Below are 26,105 nucleotides of genomic sequence, written 5' to 3'. Positions count from 1 at the left end.
TCTCCACATTTTTACATCAAGCTTGCAATTTTTTTTAAAGTTCTCATGAAAAGTCACCAGCATGTCTGTGCAACCTTTTCCTAGTATACACATTTTTGTATGCAATTTTGCCTAATATACACATTTTTGCAAGCGTATTTTCCCTAATATTTCTATTTTCCAGAATATAATGCATTTTTGTATGCTACGTTCACTAATATATGCATTTTTATGCACACTTTACCATAGTACATGCATTTTTGTAAATATTACTTGGATGGAGAACTGCATTGCAAAATTTGGAGCAGAGAAAATTTCTAAGGATGTCTGCCTTTTGGTTGGCATATTATTCTGGAAAGTGCATGTGAGATAGATTCACCTTTAAATGCAAACTGAATTGGATTTCTTTCCCCATCCCCATGTGCCACATTCCTGTAAGCAAGAAAGGATTTTGTTCAGGGAAAAGGTTTCTACAGAAACATCCTGATAAAAGTGAGAATTAAGTCCTTTCTCCCTTCCCTCAAAAAAGCAAACAAAAAACTTCTGGAATTTGATGCAGCAAAAGAATGTAAGGATCTCTCTCTCTCTCTCTCTCTCTCTCTCTCTCTCTCTCTCTGAAATGTATTGCATCTAGGTATTCCAGCCTTCATATAAACAGACATAAAAATTTCCTTATATGCTGAAATAACCAGTTTTCCCCCCGGAAAGATGTTTATGACTGTTTTTACGAAGTCTGGAATGCCCAGATGTGCTACATCTTCACCAGCATGAAGAAAGGCTGCCCGTGACCAGTTGACCTGTGTGCCTTCTCAGTCTACTGTTCAGATGCTAACTGTTGATGGGCAATTTCAAGCTGCATCTCGCTCACTCTGTACTGCCTTTCACACACAGTAAAAAGGCAGTGTGCAACCACCCCCTGAAAGACAGTAAAATTACAACATTCACTGTTAGGATGTTCTGCCTCCATTGGCAGATGCAGGATGTTTCTGGATATGAGCTGCTTGGAATCACAAGTGAAGAGAGTCCTGCTGTTGCACCCAGGTCCTGTTTGCAGGCTTTCCATATGTGTCTGGTTGGCCACTGTGAGAACAGCAGGCTGGCCTAGATGGACCACTGGCCCGATCCAGCAGGCTCTTCCTATATTCTTACTATATCTGAATCTGTTCTTTTGGTTCCTGGTTCTGAGCTTTTGGGTTTTAGATATGACAGGTGGGACCTGCAACAACATTATGCAGTGTGGACTGGAGTGTTCCTCTGTGGGGTTTCAGCCAGCCAGTGACTCCCATTTCTAGGATACTCAATCTCAGTCCCCCTCTCCATCACCGCCTGTTGGTTTTTCCAATTACATTTTGTAGCCAGAGAGCACTTCTACAAAACGTGGGGTTACCTGAGCATGTTGATACCTCCCTCTGGTTGTTCAGTGGTCCCGTTTTCACTACATAGTTATCAGCAAGTAGCGCCTGAATTTAGTATTAGAGGGAACCATTATTGCATTTTGATTTTTTTTTAAAGACAATATTTATTTATTTATTTATTATTTTATTTATATCCCACCCTTCCTCCTAGCAGGAGCCCAGGGCAGCAAAATACTTTGCCATAGTTGGTATTTTATTTGTTTTACATTGTATCTGTATCTTAATTTTTTGTGCACGACCTTCAGGGCCTTTTGGATGAAACGCAGCATAAAAATAAACATGACCTTTTATTACTTTATTTGGCTATGGGGTCAGCATATTAGGCCCTCTGAGCCAAACTGCATGTGACAGACTCTGTGTACGCATCATACATTTAAAGCACATTTCACTCCCCAAAAGAATTCTGGGAACTGTAGTTTGTGAAGGGTGCTAAAAACTATAGCTCTGTGAGGGGTAAACTACAGTTTCCAGGATTCTTTGGAGGGGAGAAATGTGCTTAAAATGTATGGTGAGTAAGCAGCCAGAGACCCCATCCCAAGGACGAGGAAGTAGCTTGTGGGGCAAATTTGATCACAAAATTGACCCTCGGAAAGATATTTATTTATTTATTATTTCATTTCTATCCCACCTTTCCTCCAAGGAGCTCAAGCTGGTGTATAGCTCTCCCCCTCGTCCATTTTATCCTCACAACCACCCTGTGAGGTAGGTTAGGCTGAGGCACTTTGACTGACCAAGGCCACCCTGTGAGCTTTGTGACCTAGTGAATTTGAACCCTGCTCTCCCAGGTCCTAGTCCAACACTCTAACCACTACACCACACTGACTCTCTTTCCACCTTCCAGCCTTTCCACCTTCCCAGCCAGCACCATCGCATTTCAGTACACAAAAGAAAGTTAGAGATGAGAGACTCTGTCACAGGTCTGCCGCACATCATATGTACTTTGCTCTTTTCATGCTTCTTGTTTCTGCCATACCCCACAAGGAAACTTACTTATCCAGCACATGTTCATCTCCTCTCTTTCATGGCTCCAGGGTTATCGATGAGAAGATTTACCATGGGGAAGTTATTGGGAAAGACCGAAAGCGCGGTGACACAGAAAGGAAGAACAGATATTCAAGACCCACAGAGGAATGGTAGGTATTGCAGAGGGAGGGATGGACCCATGACAGTCTGGGCCATCCTAGTTCTTCATGAGGACAGGATGAAGTCTGCCCCGCTTTTGTGCAGATTTTAAAGGAGAATCCTTTAAAATCCATGAGGAAATACAAATGTGTTTTTTAAAAAAGAAGTTCTTCTGAGGTGATCCAAAGAATGCAGCGCTCCCTGTGTCCATATTTTTAATTGTTTTGCAAAGTTCCAGAAAATATCCAGCGGCTCACAGCCTGGAGTAATTAGTCCATGAGACTTCATGCCACTCTGCACTCTGGGTTACATTCAACGGAGTCCTGCTCAGAGTACACCCACTGAAATTATTGGACCTAAGTGAGCCATGTTTATGAACTTCAGCGGGCCTGCTCTGAGTAGGACTAGCATTGAATACTGCCCATAGAACATTGAACAAGCCCCCCCTTGGGCCACAGGACTTGATCACATTCCATCACTCCCGCAGGGGACTTGGACGTGTGTTTGTGTGTGCATGTGGGGGATAAACTAACCCCAGTTGCTACATGAGAGCTGGAATCCTTGGACTGCCTCATAATAGGATCCGCACAACTCATGATCCAGTCTGGGTCATCATGATTTGCCTGGATCGAATCAGATGAGTTCACATTTGGAATCTGAAATCTGCAGATTCCATCCTTAGCAATGAATCATCCTGGAAAGTTTTTCTGGCTATTCAAAGGGCCATTCTTGCAGTCCCTCTGGTATTCTTGAAAGCATAGGGTTCCCATGCAAGCAACCTCTGAGTTATGCACCACTCCTTCTCTTCTACTCACAGGAGACATTCTGATGGCCCTTCAGTTTATTTATTACAGGGAATTTTAGCCTACATTTCAGCATGTGATCCCAGACTGGGCTGCTAATGCAAATGCAACGAACACAATTCCAATAGAATGAGAACAACAGGAGAAACCAATGTACATCCTGAAAAAGTACAGTACACTAAAAACACCTGAGGAACCACCCACTGGCTGCTTCACTGCAGCAGCAAACCAGTGCTGGTCCTAATAGCATTAGCATTTTTGCATGTATTTTTCAATTGTTTTTTTAAAAATGTTTTAAAATTTGTGTATTTGTTTTTAATGTTTTTAATTGTTGTAAACCGCCCAGAGAGCTTCGGCTATGGGGCGGTATACAAATGTAATAAACAACAACAACAACAATAATAATGTCAACAAAAGCCCAGCCAAACAGACATGTCTTTACCAGCTCTCAAACAACAAAACTGTTGGCACTATCGTGCTTCCAGAAATCCACCATAGACGTTTGGAGACCAGGTCAAGCAAGAAACCTTTATTATAAAATAAGATGCATGCATGCAAGGAGGGAGTAGAAAATGATGCTACCAACCCAAACTGTCACCACCAGCTCTCTGCCTGCTCAAGTTAAAGCAGCATCTTTTATAGGTATATGATTCCTTTTATGATAGGCAATGGAAAGTCGCAAAAACATGTTTTTCAGTAAGTAGGGCTCATTGCAGTTACAGCAGTTAGGCTGTTTAAACGTCATAGGACTTCTGTGCTCCTTTGTTTTTCTCACTTTTGCACCTGTTACAGAGCAGAGCAGAGCAAAGATGGAAGCTCTGAAGCGTAGGGTCTGTGCACAGGTCAGTGGAAAAGATTCCACAGCACAGAAAAGGTCTTATCCTGTGCCGTTATATAGTATGCCTCCTGCCAGATCTGAGACAATGAGAAGGGTCTCTCTCCCCCCTCCCAGATCTAAGAACAAGGCTAGTATCAGATCCAGTCCAGGAATGCTGGGCAGATAGAGAAGAGCCAGGTGAATAGACAATATAAATTCAGGGCAGGCTTAAAGAAAACTTATTGGGGAGTGAAGAGAGGTTGAAGAACACTGCAAATCTAAAGCTCTTTGAAACATAAAGCTCTTGGTGAGAATTCTTTCTGACAGAATTGAGCCCCATAATAGGACTGCTCTTCTTGGAATTCCTTGACTGCAAAATGCCACGGCAGTTATGCAGGACTGAAAGTGATTTCAAAGTGTATAGCCTAGGTAACGTACAGTTCTCAAATAGCGTTGAGACAGAACTCTTTCACTGGGTTGCTTGTAAGTTGCAGCCTCTTCCTGTTGTGCTTTCTGCCTGCTCTGTAATCATAGGGAGCTGCCTTATACTAAGTCAGACCACTGGTCCATCTAGCTCAGAACTGTCTACACTGACTGGCAGCGGCTCTGCAGGGTTTAGGATGGGGGGCATTCCGAGCCCTACCTGGAGATGTCAGGGACTGAACCAGGGACCTTCTATATGCAAAGCAGATGCTCTGCCACTGAGCTATGGTTGCCTTGGTGACAATGGCCTCCTCCTGGTTTCGCAGGCCTACATCACGAAGACAACCAAATTAGCCCCAGCTGACCCCCCCTGTGCATTGCTTGTTTAGTGGATACGATGTTGTTGTTGTTATGTGCCTTCAAGTTGATTATGACTTATGGCGACCCTATGAATCAGCGACCTCCAAGAGCATCTGTGGTGAACCACCCTGTTCAGATCTTGTAAGTTCAGGTCTGTGGCTTCCTTTATGGAATCAATCCATCGCTTGTTTGGCCTTCCTCTTTTTCTACTCCCTTCTGTTTTCCCCAGCATTATTGTCTTTTCTAATGATTCATGTCTTCTCATGATGTGTCCAAAATATGATAACCTCAGTTTCATCATTCTAGGTTGTAGTGATAGTTCTGGTTTAATTTGTGCTGACACCAAATTATTTGTCTTTTTTGCAGTCCATGGTATCCGCAAAGCTCTCCTCCACCACATTTCGAATGAGCTGATTTTTCTCTTATCCAATTTTTTCACTGTCCAACTTTCACATCCATACATAGAGATGGGGAATACCATGGTCTGAATGATCCTGACTTTAGTGTTCAGTGATACACCTTTGCATTTGAGTAATTTGTTCTAACACCCAATTATTTGTCTTTTTTGCAGTCCATGGTATCTGCAGAGCTCTCCTCCAACACCACATTTTAAATGAGTTGATTTTTCTCTTATCCGCTTTTTTCACTGTCCAAGTCTCACATCCATACATAGAGATGGGGAATACCATGGTCTGAATGATCCTGACTTTAGTGTTCAGTGATACACCTTTGCATTTGAGTAATTTGTTCTAACACCCAATTATTTGTCTTTTTTGCAGTCCATGGTATCTGCAAAGCTCTCCTCCAACACCACATTTTAAATGAGTTGATTTTTCTCTTATCCGCTTTTTTCACTGTCCAAGTCTCACATCCATACATAGAGATCGGGAATACCATCAGCATTGCCTCACTCAACGGCACAGAGCTAGCTAGCAAGGGAAGTAACAATTACTGTCCACCTTTCACATCCATACATAGAGATCGGGAATACCATGGTCTGAATGATCCTGACTTTAGTGTTCAGCGATACATCTTTGCATTGGAGGATCTTTTCTAGTTCTCTCATAGCTGCCCACCCCAGTCCTAGCCGCCTTCTGATTTCTTGACTATTGTCTCCATTTTGGTTAATGACTGTGCCAAGGTATTTATAATCCTTGACAAGTTCAGTGGGGTGGTAAATATATGAAAATATGTGCCCATGGAAGCCCTCATGTTGACTGCCCTTTTTGAATTCTCCTGCCAGGGAAAACAGAGTCGAGACATTCAAAGCCTCTGGAACAATCCCCCGGAAAGCGGAAGCCGTCTTCCGGCTGCACTATGAGGAGCTTTTGCAGAGACGGCTGGGGAAGTATCAGTATACAGTCAGCATCCGGCCGCAGCAGCTCGTGGGGAAGCTACGCGTGGAGGTGAACATCCTTGAAAACTCGGGCATCACCTCTCTGGAAGTGCTGCCACTCCAAAACGGCAAGAGCAGAAGCAATGAGAAGAGCGAAGGTGAGGGGTGGAGCATCTGAGGGCATTCTAACAGTGGTGGGTGGGGCCAGAGGCAAAGAGTGGGTGGAGCAACAAATGCCTTTTTTTTAACCTTTGTACAGTAGACTAGTTTCTGCACAGAGAAACACTTCCCTCTTTCTCCTTCACCCAGGCAAGCAAGAGGCATGATCAAAGTTCAAGGACACATTGCAGATCGGCAAAAACATTTAAGGAGGGTGTGAAGCAGGGGAAGGGGAGTGGCCTGAGGAAAGGGGGGACGGCCTTGCAAGAGTTCCAAGGCCAGGTAGAGAGGCCTGAAGAGGCATATTTGGCCCCTGGGCTTGAGGTTCCTGGCCCCTGTTTTTATTTATTATTATTTGATTTATATCCCACCCTTCCTCCCAGGAGCCCAGGGCGGCAAACAAAAGCACTAAAAACACTTTAAAACATCATAAAAACAGACCTTAAAATACATTAAAACAAAACAACTTTAAAAACATTTTTTTTAAAAAGCTTTAAAAAATCTTGAGTAAAAAGGGTTAAAAAACATATTGTTTAGGGGGGAAAAGGTTTAAAAATATATATTAAAAAGCAATTCCAACACAGACGCAGACTGGGATAGGTCTCAACTTAAAAGGCTTGTTGAAAGAGGAAAGTCTTCAGTAGGCATCGAAAAGATAACAGAGATGGCGCCTGCCTAATATTTAAGGGGAGGGAATTCCACAGGGTAGGTGCCACCACACTAGAGGTCCGTTTCCTATATTGTGCAGAAAGAACCTCCTGATAAAATGGTATCTGCAGGAGGCCCTCAGTTGCAGAGCGCAATGATGACTGGGTATATAAGGAGTAAGACAGTCTTCAGGTATCCTGGTCCCGAGCTGTATAGGGCTTTGTACAGGAAAACAAGAACCTTGAACTTGGCCCAGTAGCAAATGCGCAGCCAGTGTAATTCTTTCAGCAGCGGGATAACATGTTGGCAATACTCTGCCCCAGTGAGCAGTCTCGCCACCACATTTTGCACCAGCTGCAACTGAGACTTCTCACATGGAGTAGAGTGTTAAGGGAATCTTAGGGAGATATCCTTTCGCCCAGGACACCCCTGGTTCTTATGGCAAGACATTTTATTTGTTATTAAATTTATATCCCACCTCAAGACTAATTTTAGTAGCAGGCATCTAAAAATTGAGTTCTTCATCACCTAGTCCAGCCTCCTGCTCAGTGTAGGGATTTGCAACTGACAGATGGCTGACAACTGGCATTCCTGACAGATGGCTGTCCAACCTCTGGTTCAGAAAAGGGCAATCACAATGATCAAGGGGATTGAGCAACTCCCCTGTGAGGAAAAGTTGCAGCATTTGGGCCTTTTCAGTCTGGAGAAAAGGAGAGTCAGAGGAGGCGTGATAGAAGCGTATTGCAATTATCCATGGCATGAAGAAAGTGGACAGAGAAAAGTTTTTCTCCCTCTCTCATAACGCTAGAACCTGGGGAGATCCAATGAAGCTGAATGTTGGAGGATTCAGGACAGACAAAAGAAAGGACTTCTTCACATAGTGCACAGTTAAACGATGGAATTTGCTCCCACGGGAAGCAGTAATGGCCACCAGTTTGAATGCCTTTGAAAGAGGATTAGACAAATTCATGGCGATCAAGGTTATCAATGGCTACTAGCACAGGAAGTCAGGAAGCCGCCTGAGTCAGACTATACAAGCCTTTTAAGTAGAGACCTTATCCCAGCCTATAACTGTATTGGAATTGGTTTTTAATATATTTTTAAACCTTTTTAAAAAATGTTTTTAAAGATGTTTTGTTTTAATATGGTTTTAATGGTTTTTGTAATATATTCTGAAGTCTGTTTTTATGATGTTTTTAAGTGTTTTTAGTGCTTTTGTTTGCCACCCTGGGCTCCTACTGGGAGAAAGGGTGGGGTATAAATCTAATAAATAAATAAATACAATAATATTGGTCCATCTAGCTCATTGTCATCTACACTGATTGGCAGCAGCTGTCCAGGGTTTCAGACAGATTCTCTCGTTGCCCTGCCTGGAGATGCCAGAGATTGACCCTGGGACCTTCGGCATGTAAGGCAGATGCTCTACTATTGAGCTATGGCCCTTCCCAAAAGCATTCCATTGACCTAACAGACTGGTTTCTATTGGAGTTTGTTCTTTGTCCTCCACGCGCTGCTTTTACTGATCCGTTTTTTTCCCCTCGGAAAAAATACTGATATTAATATTTATATTTTTAAAAGAAATGTTGATATCTTTGAAGGAAATGCCGATAAATTAAAGGAAATGTCAATAAACAGAAGGAAGTATCAATAAAAGAATATTAATATCAATATGTTAGATGCAGATTTATTTATTTATTGTTAAAAAATCAATTTCTGAAAATAGCCGTGGAAAGTCACTACATAAAAATCTGATCTGCAACAATAGCAAATAAGCAAATTAATGCAAAATTTGGTACCAAATCTAAATTGGGTGAAATTCGAACATATCCCTATACACCATTATGTCTAGATAGTAAAAATCATGACATGAATTTTAGTAAATAACCATGTGAACTTGGCAACCCAAGTTGGATCCTACCATTCAAACTTTGCTGTATCAACATGGGATCCAGCCACATGGAACCAGTTTCTGCACAACGCCAATATCATATGGTTGTAAATCTGTGGGCCTGGGCCGTTTCATACATTTTGCTGATAAAGCCCATGGTGTGACCTACGAGCTAGTCACTCTCTCTCTCAGCTAAGGATGGGAGAGAAATTCAGTTCAGTTTGCATTTAAAGGTGGATCTATCTGATCTACACTTCCTGGAACAATATATGAACTGAGACATCCTTCAAATTTGCCCCTATCTAGATGGTGTGGTGCAGTTTTCCAACCAAGTAATGTGTACAGAAATGCATATACTAGGCGATAGTGTGCATAAATGCACATATCAGTGTAAATGACATACAAAAATGTATTATATTGGAGGGAATTGCTTGTAAAATAGGTATATTATGCAAAACTGCATACAGAAGTATGTATATTAGGAGAAACTATAGACAATTTTTCATGAGGACTTAAATAAATATGAAACTGATGCCATAATATAGAGAACTGAACTTAAGATTGGAAAAAATTAAGAAACTGAGAGAAACTGAAATGGGGCAGATTTGCCGGCCGCTACTTTCAGCATTGCCTGCCTCAAAGTGTTGTTAGGTTCCAGTGTCGGAAGAGGTGAGATGCATGCCTCCCTGAGCTCCTCTGCAGTTAGGATGGGATGGAAATATAAATAAAGAAATAAAATATGTTCTGGCATCTGAGAATTGTTCCCCCTGACTCTTGATCTCCTCCTGGGAACTTTTTTATATTTTAAGCAAATTGTTTTTCCATCCAGACATGCCAAATCACATGGGAAGTCCTGTTGCTCGACAATGATGGAAATTCCCCTCTTTGCCAAAAGCAGTAGCCAGTGGGTGATGCAGAAGCATTCTGTCCACAGTTTTCATTGTTCCTTTATATGCTGGCAGCTCTGTGGGACAGGATGAGGTTACTGTCACTTTGCCTAGAAACATTGTCCATTAGCAATGCTGTCCGGCGAAATGAGACAAGGCGGAGACTGAACATATATGTGTGCCACAGTTTAGATTTCAAGATCTCAGCAGCTGTAAAAGCAGCAAAGGACTGTCACAAGAAAGTCAGCAGCATTAAGGACCTCTCCAAAGATCCCATCCTTACATTGGAACTGCAGCTGTATTGGAGTCACATGAAATGTTACACGGCAGATGGGTGTAGTCATCTCCTTGTTACTCCCCCGCCATATTGAAAAGTTTGTAAACTTGAGTGAAAGACCAGCAGGAGGAGGAAGGGGATGCATAACCCTTTCCCCTCCAGCCATTCCCATTCAAAATCCTACACTGCCCCCTCTCAAGCTGTGTTTCCACTCATGGGAAAGGGGACCTGTAGTCTTCGGCCACGTTCACACCAGACGTTTATTGCACTTTAAACAGTCATGGATTCCCCCAAAGAATCCAGGGAAGCGTAGTCTGTGAAGGGTGCTGAAAGCTGTTAGAAGGTTTAATCTTATTTTAATGTAGAATTTTGAATGTTTTAATCATATGTATTTATGTTGTTGTAAGCCGCCCTGAGTTCCACTGGAAAAAGGGCCGGGTATAAATAAAGTTAATAAATAAATAAATAAATAATAAGACTTCTGTTCCCCTCACAGAGCTCAATTTTCAGAGTTTTCTGGGAAGAGGAAATGACTGTTAAACCACTCTGGCAAACTGTAGCTTTGTGAGAAGAATAGGGGTCTCCTAACAACTCTCTATACCCTTCACAAATGGCACTTCCCAGGTTTCTTTGGAGGAAGCCATGACTATTTAAAATGGAATAATAGTGGGATAAATGACTGGCGTGAATGAGGCCTTGCTCCTGAGAGGGAAAGTCTGCTGCCTTCATGTTCTGTTTATAAGCTTCCCTTCTAGACCAAGGTTGTATTCAACTATGTCCTACTCAGAGTGCAACCATTGAAATTAATGAACCTAAGTTAGTCATGCTTGTTAAATTCAATAAATCTTTGTGTGTAAGACAAGCACTGAACACCACCGCCTGTACCTGATCTTGAGGTGGGGGAGAAAACTGATTCGGTTTGCATTTACAGGTGAACCGATCTAATTTGCCCTGTCTGAACCCTTACATGAACCTAAGCATAGCCATCCTTCAAAATTCACACTTCTCTGAATTTTGCGATGCAGTTCTCCAGCCAAGTAATCTGTGCACATATGCATAGGCTAGGGGAAAGTGTGCATAAAAATGTGTATGATGGTGAAAATGACATACGGAAATAAATTTGATCAGGGAACATTGCTTTGCAGAAAAATGTGTATATTAGGCAAAAGTGCATACAAAAATGTGTATAGTAGGAGCAATAGGCACTAAAATGCTAGTGAATATTTATGAGGATTTTTTTAAGAAGAAAAATCACAAGCTGATGGGGAGAACTGAACATAACTCTGGAAAAATTAGAAATGGAGAGAAACCAAAATTGACAGATTTGCCATCCATGTGTGTCCCCCCCTTGAACTCCTTTTCCACTTCAAGACAAAGGGGGCTGGAATCTTCCTCAGAAGATAGAAAGTCTGTTGCCCTTATATTCTTCTTGAAACGTATGCTGTGTCTGATCCTGCAACGCTCTTCTTATGTTAAACCCCTGCCTGCTTCCTTTTTTATCCATTCTGAACGTATGCAATTGCATCCCAGGCATACCTCTGTTAAAAGGAGGAGGGGGATAGAAAAATGTCCAGTCATGAACAAGGAGAGGAAGGGTGGACCAAGGAAGAGGCATCTTGAAAGGGACAGCTGCCTTTGAAGGATATTCATAGGCATGTCTGCATACGTGCAAGTCCAGCGGTTTTGTTTTCCCCAAGCAGGAAATTTGCAGGCAAGCAGGTTTTGGAAAATCATTTTCTGAGCCAGGCAGGTGTTGGGTTATTAAAAATTAGTTATTATTACTATTATTATTTTGGCTGCTACCAACAAAATGGCGGACAGGAAACTGAAGTCAGGAAGCTTTGCCCTTTGAGATGATCTCATGGCCAGGCTTCTTTCCAGTTGACATCAAAAGTCCAGAATTCCCCTCTCCATCCTTAGCGGAATATCCTCATATATATTATTATTAGCTAGGGATGGTGGAGAAATTGGATTTAGTTTGCATTTAAAGGTGAACTTATCTAGTTCATCATTTCTGAAACAATATGTGAGCCAAAACACTGCAATCTGAAATGTACAATTCTCTGAATTTTGCAATGTAGTTCTCCAGCAAAATAGTGTGTACAAGAATGCACATACTAGGTAAAATGCATAAAAATGCATATTGGTGAAAATAACATACAAAAATGCATTAAACGAGGGGAAATTGCTTTGCAAGAATGTGTATATTAGGCAAAACTGCATACAAAAATATGTATATTAGGAGAAATTTTCACTAAAATGTTGATGAATTTTCATGAGGGTTTTTTCTAAAAAAATTGCAAACTCATCTAGAAATGTAGAGAATGGAATTTAAGACTGGAAAAAGAGAAACTGAGATAATCCAAAATTGACATGTTTGCCCATCCTTAATCTCAGCCCACCTCAAGCCACTTTTTTTTGGCAGAGCTATAATGAACTAGCTCACTGCATGGTTCCAGAGTCAGAAATACAAGTGGTGCCTGCAACAAAATGTTGCGTTGCTGGGAGTTCTCCTGTTTACAAAGCTTAAGTATTGACTGGTGTGTTTCCTCATCAGACGACACTTCTCCACCACCTTCCACAGTGGTGGGCCAGACAAAAACTTTAGCCAAAGTGACCTTCAATCCCAACGTGGTGCAACAAGCCATGATTGCACAGAATGGCATTCTGGGAGATTTTGTCATCAGATATGATGTCAACAGGGACCTGAGTGTTGGGGATGTCCAGGTATGGTGTGGATTGCCCGCTGTTCATTTCATTATTAGCTGTGCAGTTTGTGAAATAGATTTCAGAAGGAAAACTCTGTCCAGCCCACTCAGAGGTCATTGGCATGGATGGGTTGGTAGAATTAATAAAGGGATGGGAAGTGTGTGTGTGCGTGTGTAGAAATTCAGTTCAGTTCACATTTCAAGCTGAATCTGTCAAACGTGCACTTTCCAAAACAATATGAGAACCGAAACATAGCCATCCCTTGAAATTTGCACGTATCCGAATTTTGCACCGCAGTTCTCCAAGCAGAGAATGTTCACAAAATTGCAAAAATGAGGAGAAAGTGTGCATAAATTGAACATATTCATGAAAATAACATACAAAACTGCATAATGTTAGGAGAGATTGCTTGCAAAAATGTGTTTATTAGTCAAAACTGAAGACAAAAATGTGTTTATTGGGAGAAATTCTCACTAAAATGCTGAAAACTTTCATGTTTTTTTAAAATGCATATTGCTGCAGAAATATGAACTGAATTTAAGACTCAAAAAATGAGGAACCGAGATAATCAAAACTGACAGATCTCTCCATCCCTAATGGGAAAGCTTTTTCCATCTGAGGGCTACTTTACCTCAGGTTGGGATGGGGAAGAAACTTTCCTGTGAATCTACCTAATTTGCACTTTCCAAAGCAATATGTGAATCAGAAACACAGCTCCCCTTCCAAATTTGCACTTCTCTGAATTTTGTGATGCAACCCAAATAATGTGTACAACAAATTGAATATTAGGGGAAAGTGAGCACAAAAATGCATATGTGAGTGAAAATAACATTAACATGCATTATACTGGGGGAAACTACTTGCAAAGATGTGTATAGCAGGCAAAATTTTATACAAAAATTTGTATGTCAGGAGAGAGTTGAATCAAAATGCTGATGAATTTTCACAAAATGATGCAGGAGATGTGGAGAACTGAACCTAAGGCTGGAAAAATGAGAAATCAGTGTTGAGAAATTTGCTCATCCCTAACTCACCATGGATAGCCTTCTGGGGCCACATGCCAGTGGTGGGCGGGGCCAGAAGCAAAAGTGGGTGGAGCAACACACTTGACTCTGGCCTTTGTACAGCAGGCTACAATCCAGCCCTATAAAAGCCAGAGGCTTCTGCATCCTCACGTCCACACGTCTCATGATCTTCCAGCCTGGCAAGAGGCATTATCACAGTTCAGGGACACATTCTAGCCAGGCAAAACCACTCAGGGAAGGGTGCAAAACAGGACTAAAGCATGTAGACTTGGAAGAGTCCCAAGGGCTGGAGAGAGAGAACTAGAGGGCCTCCCCTATCTTAGTGGATCTGGCAACAGGGAATGGATGGGGGAACAGCAGATGTAAGGAGCATCCTCACAGATAATGCCATGTGCAGACTTTAGCAAGACTGGTAGTTTTTTGCAGGTGTATTGTGCAAGATATCATTGATGCAATTATAGTGCATTAGTGGTGGATTTATACTGGACTGTCCACACGTCATTCTGCTTTTATTAGTTGTTCTGTGATACATGTTATCTCATTGTTGCTGTCTGGAGTGGCACTCTTGCCCTATAGCACAATAATGTAAATCGCCCAGAGAGCTTCGGCTATGGGGCGGTATATAAATGTAATAAATAAATAAAATAAACAAATAAAAGTGGAACAAAAGCACACACACACACACAAAAAACCTGGAACATTTGTGATATGAAAAATTACAGAATTTCAGCATCAAGCTACAGGACACGCATGGATTGGTATGTATGCCCCAAACATTATTATTATTATTATTTATTACATTTGTATACCGCCCCATAGCCGAAGCTCTCTGGGCAGTTTACAACAATTTGCACATTTGCAGTCGCAAGCAGTGTTTTAAGTAATCGCTCCAATATCATAAATCATCATGAAGGCACAATAAAAAGGATATCTGGAAGGGTCCTTTCCTCTGCTGCAAAGGAGAATGGCAAGGCTATGGCTAAGGAGCCACACATGGTGACCAAAGACCTCCAGTGTGGCTCCTGGGCGATTCCAGAAACAATATATAACAGAGAACTGCTCTTGTTTTTCCAAAACGTTTGATCCTGCAGGTAACAGCAGCTGTCCACAGTTGTGTAAACTATCCCCTAGAAGCAGCCATTTAAATGTGTGTCAGGCTTGGCTGGTTACTTTGTAGTTATCCTGGTCCTGGAGCATGATCTGAAGGTGCATGATCCAGCCATCTTGCTGAAGCTAAGCAGGTCTCGATCCAGCCAATGCTTGGATGGGAGATCACCTGGGAACAGTATGTACACCGTCTTGAGTTCCACAGTGGAAAAGAGGCACAATACAAATAAAAAAGCAGCAGTTTTCTCCTTTGGTGCCCATCGGGACTAGTAGGGCGCAAGGCAGGGAGCCCAAAGTAGATGGAAGCAGAGCCAATGAGAAGCAGAGCCAACTCAGTCTAGTTTTGTCCCTTTCCTCCTCCCTGCTGAGTTCTTCAAGGGCAAAACTGAGCCCGAGGAGGAGGGAGGTGACAGCCAAGGCCACCTCCTGGACTGGGTGTAATTAAGGATCCAGGCAGATGGGGGCTTGATGAGTGCAGGCTGAGTTTGGTGTGGCAGTGCCTTATTTGCCCCAATGGACCAGCCTCCACTGCCCCCTTGGCCAGAGCTCTGTCATAGCACTAGAGATGGGGTTTGGTTGCTGGTTCCTATCTGTTTGGATTCCGACAGTCTGGCGTTCAGTATCGATCTGCCATTTTTTTTGTTCCTGATTGTATTTGCAATTGGAGATTTTGCAGGGGGGGGGTTCCAGCAAAACAAAATTAACGTAATTGCTAACGAAAATGCCAATGAAAATGCTTATGCTGTAGGCACTTGTGTAACCGCTGTGCCACTTAACGAGGACTGTTCCTCCCCCCATTTTGCTATTCTTGTTGTTTTGCCGTATTTTTGATTGTTAATGGGGATTGTTATCATCTAGGCCAGCCTTTTCCAACCAGTGTGCCTTCAGATGTTGTTGGACCACAACTCCCATCAGCCTCAGCCAGCATTGCCAATGGTCAGGAAAGATGGGGATTGTGGTCCAACAACATCTGGAGGCACACTGGTTGGGAAAGGCTGATCTAGACAGAAGTTAACAATGTACCAACTTAGAGGAAAGCTGATTATGAAGACAATAATGTAAAATTCATAGCGGATTTTTTTTTTGAAGTGCCAGTGACAGGTGAGACCTGCTGTAAGAAATCAGTGCCGGTCCAAAAACAATGTGGATTATCGAATTGTGTCAAAGTCTGGTAATAAATCCGATTTAGGGCATATTCTCCCTCCTCCCTACATAGCACCCATACTGAGAGCATCCATTAGGCCAGGGATCCCCAAACTGTTGTCCATGAACCACCAGTGGTCTGCGAGCTTCATTCAGATGATGCGTAACATGCCCACATTAAATATCCGTATTGATTTTAAATGGTCTTTTTCTTGCTTCTTTTATTTCTCAATTTGTATTACAATTTGAATACTATGGAATCCAAACTTAAAAACTATGAAATAAGCAATCAAAGAAGGAATAAAAATACAGTTTTTAAAAGTCATGCAGCCAGTAGCGTGGTGGCAAATTCAGAAGTGCCGGGTCCCTTCATGATAGTCACAGACATGCCCTCCCTATTTTTTTGCGGCTGGGTTGAGAATGAGATCCTTGTTAATGCCTTCTCCAACAACAACAGACAGCCCTAGGAGCCAATAAGCATGAAAGGGAAGAGTGTTAGCTACTGAAAAGAGTCCTCTCAGTGGCTGACTCATCTCATTTCACTCAGATTGGCTCCAATCAGCAGGAAAGGACAAGGAAGCATGCTAGAAGACTCTTCTCAGTGGCTAACACACTCCTTACGTGCTGATTGGCTCATAGGATGCTGGAGAGATAGGGACCCTGCTGGGACCCAGCTGCCAAACAAGTAAGGGGTCTAAGACCCCCAAGACCCTGGATGACTACACCACTGCATACAGCACCTAGCATAGTGCATTGCAATTGCTATAACTAGCTTGAATTTGGGAACCACTACGTTAGGCTTCAGGTTTGGGAATTGCTGGGGCTGAAGTTCTGGCAGAATGATAGACACAGCATTGCCCTCCTGATTTCTTTCTCTCTCTCTCTTCTTTTAATCCCACCAGGTTTTGAATGGATACTTTGTGCACTATTTTGCTCCCAAAGACCTCCCTCCGTTACCAAAGAATGTTGTGTTTGTGCTTGACAGCAGCGCCTCCATGGTGGGAACGAAGCTGAGGCAGGTGAGTGTCTGGGATTCAGGGAGTGGTGCAGCGGTGAATGTCAAAGTAGAGGCATTCCTCCTGACAGCCCCTGTAGCCACACCGCCAAGGAGAGCCCAACACATTAGCAGCGGTGTTGATCCATTAATATACTTACACACACACACACTCGCTCACTCTCACACACACTGAAGGGGAAGGTCCATATACCCAGTCGATCACTGCACTCTGCAGGTGAGGGCCTCCTCCTGCAGGTACCATCTCATCAGGAAGCCAGCTCTGCACAACGGAAGAAGCAGACCTTCAACGTGGTGGCACTTACCCTTTGGAATCCCCTCCCCTTCAATATTAGACAGGCGCAGTCTCTGTAGTCTTAGCAGCACCTACTGAAGACCTTCCTGTTTCAACAAGCTTTTCAGTAGAGACCTGAGACCTTACCCCAGTCTGCGTCTGTATTGCAACTGTTTTTAAGGATATTTTTAAAAGAGTTTTGATGTTTTATTTTTAAGGTGTTTTTAGTGCTTTACTGTTTGTTTGCCACCCTGGGAAGAGCGAGATATACATTTAATAAATAAATAATAGCCCAGTGGCAGATCATTTGATTTGCATGCAGTAGGTCCCAGGTTCAATCCCAAGCATGTCCAAATAGGACTGGGAGCAGAGTTCATGTCAAAAAAGCCACTGCCAGTCAGTGTAGACAATAATGAGCTGGATAGACGAATGACCTGGTTCAGCACAAGATAGTTTCCTGTGAACAATAAAGATTAGTAATACATAGCATTACGCCCAATTTATTAGGGTCGCAATGGCTGCAATCCTATACATAGTTTCCTTGGAGTAAGCTCTGTTGAGCACAGTGGTGTTTAATTCTGACTGCATAGGTTCACCTTGTAAAATACTTTGACAAAAGAACTTTCGCAGCCAGATGAAATGCAGACTTTAGCTTTTAATCAGATACACCAGTCTTTCCCAACCTTTGGGTCCCCAGGTCTTGCTGGACTACAGTTCATATGATTTCTGGCCATTAGCCATGCTGGCTGGGACTGATGGGTGTTGGAGTCCAGCCACATCTGGGGACCCAAAGGCTGAGCCACACCAACTATCTTGCAAAGGAGTTTCAACATTTAAACTGCTAGTCTGAATTAGGAACCCCATCATAGGAAAGGAAAGAAGTATCCAGCCTCTGCATGAATATTTTCCTCATTCTCAGATGACAGTCTGCTGCCAACAAACTTGAAACCCTCATTATTACCTCAGTCGCTTGCCAGAGCAAGCAGCATCAACTGATTACCCTTGCACTCTGGCAGATGTCATTGTAGCTCCTGCTGTGAAAAAGGTTCTGGGGCTTCACTCCCTTGTGCTCCTCCACCACTGTGTTCAGGTACTCGATGATGTACAACGCCAGAGGAATGGTTAGGAACAGGAGAGATTATTTTGTGATATCTGGGGATGAAGGAGCCCAGGTGGAAAAGATGTAGCTAGTGTTGCATCTTGCATCAAATTGTGCTGCTCTGGGCTAGTGATGTAAGAAGGCATTTTTTACTGTTCTGTCCTATATTCATTGCATGCAGCACTGTTTCTGTTCTGCTGCAGTTTCTCATCTGCCAAAAAACCATGTTGTTACTCTCGCTGTCCTGTGTGGTGAAGTTACATCATAATTACCCAGAGCTTGGAAAAGTTACTTTTTTGAACTACAGCTCCCATCAGCCCTAGCCAGCATGGCCACTGGATTGGGCTGATGGGAGTTGTAGTTTAAAAAGTAACTTTTCCAAGCTCTGTAATTACATAAATTACATTGTCATTTAGTTGTTTCCACGACATCCATTTCAATGCAAAGGAAATGCAATGCATTTGAGGGGGAAAATATAATCAAGTACATGTCATGTGCGCACTGAATGCAACAAAACATTGCCGGATTGATTTCTGTTCTGGACATGGAACAAATAAGTGAACATCAGCAATTTCCACTCTCTGTTTTTGTCAGAATTCTCTAACATCCATACTTTGGATTAATTTGCAGAGGCCAAAGGGGGAGGGTACTTCACCTCTGTGGGCCCCATAAACTCACTCTTGAAGTCAAAAACCACTTCACTTGAGCAAAAACTCTGTTTCAACTGAGCAAAGTGTGCTGAATAGGGCACGAATGAACAACTTAACAGTTAGCCACCTAACACTAGGAAAGGAGAATTAAAATTCTTTCCAGCCAGCAGTTGGTGTCAACAGGCCAGCTCTGTCGGTCATGGATTAACCTTTGCAAGAGTTTTCCTTTCCTCCTGATGAGGCTAGGATTATGAGGCGTTAGCAGTTTTCAGTATGCACAGCAGCGCTGCAGGTTAACCCTTGAAAACCTGTGCCACAATGCCAGCTCTGAGTTTTGCTCTTGTTGATTTTAGCGGGGGCTGGAATACACGTAACTGTGCACTGGGTTGTGGCTGTAGAGTGAAGAAGACAGTGAGCTGGCATGCGGAAGGGCCATAGTTCAGTGGCAGATCATCTGCTTTGCGTGCAGAAGGGCCCAGGTTCAATCCACAGCATCTCCAGATGGGGCTGGGAGAGACTCCTGCCTTGAAATCCTGGAGAGTGGCTGCCTGTCAGTGTAGACAATACTGAGCTAGACCAGCGGTTCTGACTCCGTAGCAGGTTCCTGTGTTCCTAGGATATAAATAATGTGGTGCTGTTTTGGCTGCATAAGCAATAGTACTCACAGCCTGAACACTGGAAACAGAAGGGATGATACAATTAAAGCTGCTTTCCTAGGAACACTGAGGACCAAATTAGACCTGGAATTAAAGACTTATAAGTGTTTATCATGGCGGATTTTTGTTCTTTGAACAGCAGCACCTAAGGTTGCATGAGGAGGGTTTAATCGTCTTGCCCATACCATTGTCTCAATTAAAATTGCAACCTCCCCCCAAACCTTCCTATTAGTCTGTGGAAGGTGGCATTGTGTCCATGGCAAAGGGGATCAAGCCCTTCCACCCTACGGTGGCCCTGATGAAAATCCCACACTCAAAGCAGCAGTGGAACTTCCTTCCTTCTAATGGTGGCTGGTGTTCATTAGGACTGGTAGGGCAGAACGCAAGGAGACCTGCAGTCCTTGGAGCCAGAGCCAATGACAGGCAGAGTCATCCCGCGATTGATTGTAGGAAAGACAACAGCAAGGTGTTTGTGGGGGGTTTTTGAGTGTGCAGTTGGACACAAAATGTGGAGTTGGGGAAAAACTGTGCAGTTGGAAAGCTTATAATGTGCAGTTTAAATAATGGGGTGGGGATGGGATTAGACATTATTATTATTATTTATTAGATTTAAATCCTGCCCTTCTTCCCAGTAGGAGCCCAGGGCAGCAACAAAAGCAACATCATACAAACAGACTTTAAAATATATTACAACACAACAACCATTAAAAACATATTAAAACAAAACATCTTTAAAAACATTTTTAAAACAGCTTTAAAAACATTTAAAAAAGAAGGTTTAAAAATGTATTAAAAAGCAGTTCCACCACAGATTCAGGCTGGGATAAGGTCTCTACTTAAAAGGCTTGTTGAAAGAGGAAGGTCTTCAGTAGGCGTCAAAAAGATATGTATGTGTTTATTAAGCACTTAAATGACAGGCAATATCAGGGACAGCACATACACAAATTATATAAGGGTAGAATGAGCTCAGTTTCCATACTTAAAACAAACTGCCCAACCTATATTAAAACACCTTCTTTTGGGCCAGAACATCCGCATCTTCACCTTTATCATCAGGCAGGTAATGCTTCGTCACATCCTTGTAAAGAGCCAGTGTGGTGTAGTGCTTAGAGTGTTGGACTGGGACCTGGGACCTGGGAGGCCAGGGTTCAAATTCCCACTTGGACATGAAACTCACTGGGTGACCTTGAGCCAATTGCTGTCTCTCAGCCTAACCTACCTCACAGGATTGTTGTGAGGATAAAATCAAGAGGGGGAGAACCATGTTTGTAAGCCACCTTGAGCTCCTTGGAGGAAAGGTGGTATACAAATGTTAATAATAATACATCAACAATAAACAAACAAGAAAACAACCTTAAAGTACTCTTTTTTGGTGCCTGTGAGTTACTGCGCTAAGGCAGATTCATAAAGGAATTATCACTATACACTAGATAAAAACTAGATAAAAACTATTGACTCCTGTGGAGAAACTGGCACAGATACAAGGAGCAAAACAGCCCTTGTGTTCATTCAGCTTTTTTGTGTGCGGGGGATGTCTGATGGGGAATTTGTGCCATTGGAAAATCTGTTTTCAAAAAGCCCTGGACAGGAACCAATTGGGGGCTGACTGAGGGCAGACTGAGGTTGACAGGACAGTGCCTCATTCACCCGCTTAAAGGACCATCTTTTGCCATTTCTTTGGCTGCTTTCACACTGCACTTTATTCCGTTATTCTGACGATTTCTTACCTGCTAATTTGCACATTATATTTGATCTTTCACACGACGCACAAGATAGCTCCACAATTCTAGTGGAATGTAGTGGAAGTTTAGTGCAATTTCCATGATAAATGATACCAGAAATAATCCGTTAGCAAGGCTGGGAACCTGGAAGATTGTGGGAGTTTTTCGCTAGCTGCAGCTGCTCACATGACAGGCATCCCAGCATGCAGTGCATTCCCACCCTTTATTTATTTATTTTATTATTAAATTTATATCCCGCCCTTCCTCCCAGCAGGAGCTTAGGGCGGCAAACAAAAGGAGTGAAAACACTTTAAAACATCATAAAAACAGACCTTAAAATACATTAAAACAAAACCACTTTAAAAACATTCTTTTAAAAAGCTTTAAAAACATCTTAAATAAAAAGGGTTAAAAACATATTGTTTAGAAAAAAAAAGGTTTTTTTAAAAAAACATTAAAAGCAATTCCAACACAGATGCAGACTGGGATAGGTCTTAACTTAAAAGGCTTGTTGAAAGTCTTCAAAAGGTGCCGAAAAGATAACAGAGATGGCGCCTGCCTAATATTTAAGGGGAGGGAATTCCACAGGGTAGGTGCCGCCACACTAAAGGTCCATTTCATAGGTTGTGCAGAATGGCCCTCCTGATAAGATGGTATCTGCAGGAGGCCCTCACCTGCAGAGAGCAGTGATCGACTGGGTACATAAGGGTAAGATGGTCTTTCAGGTATCCTGGTCCCAAGTTGTATCAGGCTTTGTACACCAGAACTAGAACCTTGAATTTGGCCCACGGTTTAGTCGTGTTTTTTTTTTTTCTGCCTGACAAATGTTGTACCGGTATTCCGGCATTGGCACAGATAGCAGCAGCATTTCCCACACACACCCCTGTGTTGATACAACTAAAACAATTTAAAAAGTCAGATCCTAAAGGGAGAGGGCTTGCATGGTGATAGGATGAGATCTTAGCCCTCCTACACAGTGGGGAACAGTGTGCATGTATATAATGGGTCAGGGACAAAAACAAGCCGTGTGAAAGACAGTTGCACAAAATGCCGGTATATCAGCTGAAAAAGCTGCTGTTCCTTAATGCAACAGGTACTGCAGTGTGAAAGGGATTTTAGAAATCGGGACATGTGTGAAAGCAGCCTTTCTGCGGACTAACAGCACTTCTTGAGGAACAGGCAATTTTCATTGGGACTACCGCAAGGGAAAGTGATAAAATCCTGATTCCTTCCCCCCAAGCTATTATTTTCACTCTATGCCCGATAATTCCAAACCACACAATAAACATAATGTCTAGATGCTGTATTTGACAGGCAACGCTTTAGGAGGTTATTTTAAGAGCAGAAAGCAAATATACAGAAATGGGCTTATCTCTTGGGGAGGTTGCTATATTTTCAAGCATTGCTAGATGAAGCTTCTGTTTCTTTCCTGGAACTTCAGTCCTGGAAGTCAGAACAAAACACTTATTATCGGAGGTCATGGAGAGGCTGTGCTTGCTTACATTTTGCGTGCTTTACTGGAAGAAAAAGAGCGATAGCTTGACTGAGGGACTAGCAAGGAAGGGCAGAGGAATGTGATATCTGCTGAGAAAAGCAGGATTCAAGTTTTGAAAATGGGCTGAAGGTTACATTTAAATTATGGAAAGTCTGCCTTGCAGGACGATTGGAAGTCTGCCCAGACTGTAGGAGGCATTATGAGCTAAGGGTTATTCATTTGGCTTGTCCCGGCAGAATTTCTGTGCCTTTCACAGCTGAGTACCTGCTAGGTTGAAATTCAATAGATGAAGCTTCCTGCATGTTTCAGTCTTCCAGGAAACAGGTACAGCAGCTGTTGGGTTTATTTTGTTGTTAAAGGCACAAGGAGTTCTAGGATTTGAAGACACTCCATGCAGTTGTTTAGCCAGACAGAAAAAAAGAGAAAAAGAAAATAGGTCTCTGTTGTTGTTATGTGCCTCCAAGTCGACTATGACTTATGGCGACCGTATGAATCAGCGACCTCCAAGAGCATCTGTCATGAACCACCCTGTTCAGATCTTGTAAGTTCAGGTCTGTGGCTTCCTTTATGGAATCAATCCATCTCTTGTTTGGCCTTCCTCTTTTTCTACTCCCTTCTGTTTTTCCCAGCATTATGGTCTTTTCTAGTGAATCATGTCTTCTCATGATGTGTCCAAAGTATGATAACCTCAGTTTCATCATTTTAGCTTCTAGTGATTGTTCTGGTTTAATTTGTTCAAACACCCAATTCTTTGTCTTTTTCGCAGTCCATGGTATGCGCAAAGCTCTCCTCCAACACCACTTTTCAAATGAGTTGATTTTTCTCTTATACGAGGTGCAATTAATTTATGGAATTCCGTGCCACAAGATATGGCAAGAGCCACTGATTCAGATAGCTTTAAAAGGCAAACCAGACAAACTGATGTAGGAACAGATGTCTATTAGTGCTTTTTAAGCAGGAAAGCTTAGTGACACCTCCAGTCTTGTATCATCTAGCCTTCCCCAACCTGGTGCTCTCTAGATATTGTCAGGCTACAACTCCCAATGGCTCCAGCTGGCATGGCCAGTCATTAGGGATGACGTGAGCTGTTGTCCAAAATATCTGGAGGGCACTTGGGGATGGCTGTTGCATGAAATTTCAGAATTGGACGGTACCTTAGGGATAATCTAGTTCAACCAGAAATGCAGGATGCAGCTGCAGCATCCTTAACAGGTGGCCATCCGGCCTCTGCTTAAACACTTCCACTGCCCACCGCCTCCCAAGGTGGTCTGTTCTACTGCTGAATAGTTCTGAACATTAGGAAGTTCCTCCTAGTGAAGGGATGGGAAACTGCAGTTCTAGGGCCAAATGCAGTCCTCTCTGTCTGACCCTTGGGACTCTTCTCAGGCCACACCCCCTCTGCCCAGGCCACACCCCTCACCAGGGCCGGATTAAGCTGAGGAGGGCCCCTAGGCTGATTGGTGTTTGGGGGCCCCTATCCCCATGCTTCACCTACCTTTCCATTGTTTTTTGCGGTGCGTGCAGATTTGCCATCAATCAAGATGGCGGCCGAGGTTTCCCTAAGGAGCTGAAGCCTCTGCCGCCATCTTTGTTGATGGCAGCAACGTGCCCATGTAGCACGCATGCGTGCCATCAGCCAAGATGGTGGCAGAGGCTTCAGCCCCTTAAGGAAACCTTGGCCGCCATCTTTATTGATGGTAAATCTGCACGCTGCAAAAAACAACGGAAAGGTAGGTAAAGCTGGGGGATAGTGGGGGGATGGTGGTCCGTGGATGCTTCCACGGATAGCAGAAGGAGAGCAGAGGGCTCCCTGTAGCTTCACGGGCCCTCAGGCCAGTGCTCCATGGGCCCCCAAGAGCTCCGGGCCCCTAGGCTTCAGCCTACTAAGCCTAATGGATAATCCGGCCCTGCCCTCACTGGTCGTGGTTCACCCCCCAAGTGTTTTTGCCTGGTTGTAATGTGTTCGTAAAAACTCTGATAAGGCCTCTTGGTTTTGTGGATGGAGAGGGGTGTGTGATTGTGTATAGAAACTGGCCCACTGTATAAAAGTAATTTTTGCATTTGTGCCCTGCCAGAGTTTGCCTCTGGCCCCATCCATCACTGGGATGTGGCCCTCAGAAGGTTGCACAGAAGGGAATATGGCCCTCGGGCTGAAGCAGCTCCCCACCTGTCCTAGGGTTTAGCTGAAATCTGCTTCTCCAGTTTCCACCTATTGGTCCTGCCTTCTGGAACAACAGAGGGCAAGCCTGCTTCATCTTCTGTTTGACAGCCCTTTAGGTAACTGAAGGCCACTATCATGTCTTCCCATCAGTCTTCCCTTGTTCAGGCTAAACGTACAAGTACAGTTTCCAAACTGCGTGAAGTATTGGTTCCCCTCTGTTTGGCACTGATGAGGCCTCATCTTGAGTACGGCGTCCAGTTCTGGACACTGCACTTTAAGAAGGATGCAGACAAGTGGGAATGGGTTCAGAGGAGGGCAACAAGAATGATCAGGGGACTGGGAAGAGAAGACTGAGGGGAGATATGATAGCACTCTTCAAGTACATGAAAGGTTGTCACATAGAGGAGGGCCAGGATCTCTTCTCTATTGTCCCAGAGTGCAGGACATGGACTAATGGGCTCAAGTTGCAGGAAGCAGATTTCGACTGGACATCAGGAAAAACTTCCTAACTGTTAGAGCGGTACGACAATGGAACCAATGACCTAGAAAGGTGGTGGGCTCTCCAACACTGGAGGCGTTCAGGAGGCAGCTGGACAACCATCTGTCAGGAATGCTTTTAGCTGGATTCCTACCTTGAGCAGCAGGTTGGACCCGATGGCCTTATAGGCCCCTTCCAACTCTACTATTCTATGATTCGATACCCAGCTCTTTCAACTGTGCTGGGGAGCAGGAGTAGGAGAGGGCTTTTGTCTCTCTGCCCTGCTTGTGGGCTTCCCAGAGGCATCTGATTGGCCACTGTGGGAAGCAAGAGGTTGGACTACAGGCCTTTGGTCTGATCTGTCAGGGCTCTTTGTACGTTCTCAAGGGCAGAGCAGAACAAAGTATATGGGACGACCGTGTAGCTGTGTGTGAAGGGCCGTAGCTCAGTGGCAGAGC

General features: G+C 43.3%; 1 protein-coding gene across 1 annotated transcript in view; it reads left to right on the top strand.

Moving 5' to 3' along the window:
• Positions 1-26,105, top strand: part of ITIH5 (inter-alpha-trypsin inhibitor heavy chain 5) — a 70,732-nt gene that overhangs the window by 24,119 nt on the left and 20,508 nt on the right. The window contains exons 4-7 of the mRNA XM_061638295.1: positions 2,426-2,527; positions 6,163-6,413; positions 12,672-12,841; positions 17,001-17,117. Of these exons, the coding sequence (XP_061494279.1) occupies positions 2,426-2,527; positions 6,163-6,413; positions 12,672-12,841; positions 17,001-17,117 (640 nt within the window). The remainder of the gene's footprint in view (positions 1-2,425; positions 2,528-6,162; positions 6,414-12,671; positions 12,842-17,000; positions 17,118-26,105) is intronic.

The sequence above is a fragment of the Rhineura floridana genome, chromosome 8 (genome assembly GCF_030035675.1).
Source record: "Rhineura floridana isolate rRhiFlo1 chromosome 8, rRhiFlo1.hap2, whole genome shotgun sequence".
NCBI classification, from domain to species: domain Eukaryota; kingdom Metazoa; phylum Chordata; class Lepidosauria; order Squamata; family Rhineuridae; genus Rhineura; species Rhineura floridana.
This window is presented reverse-complemented; position numbering and strand designations above follow the sequence as displayed.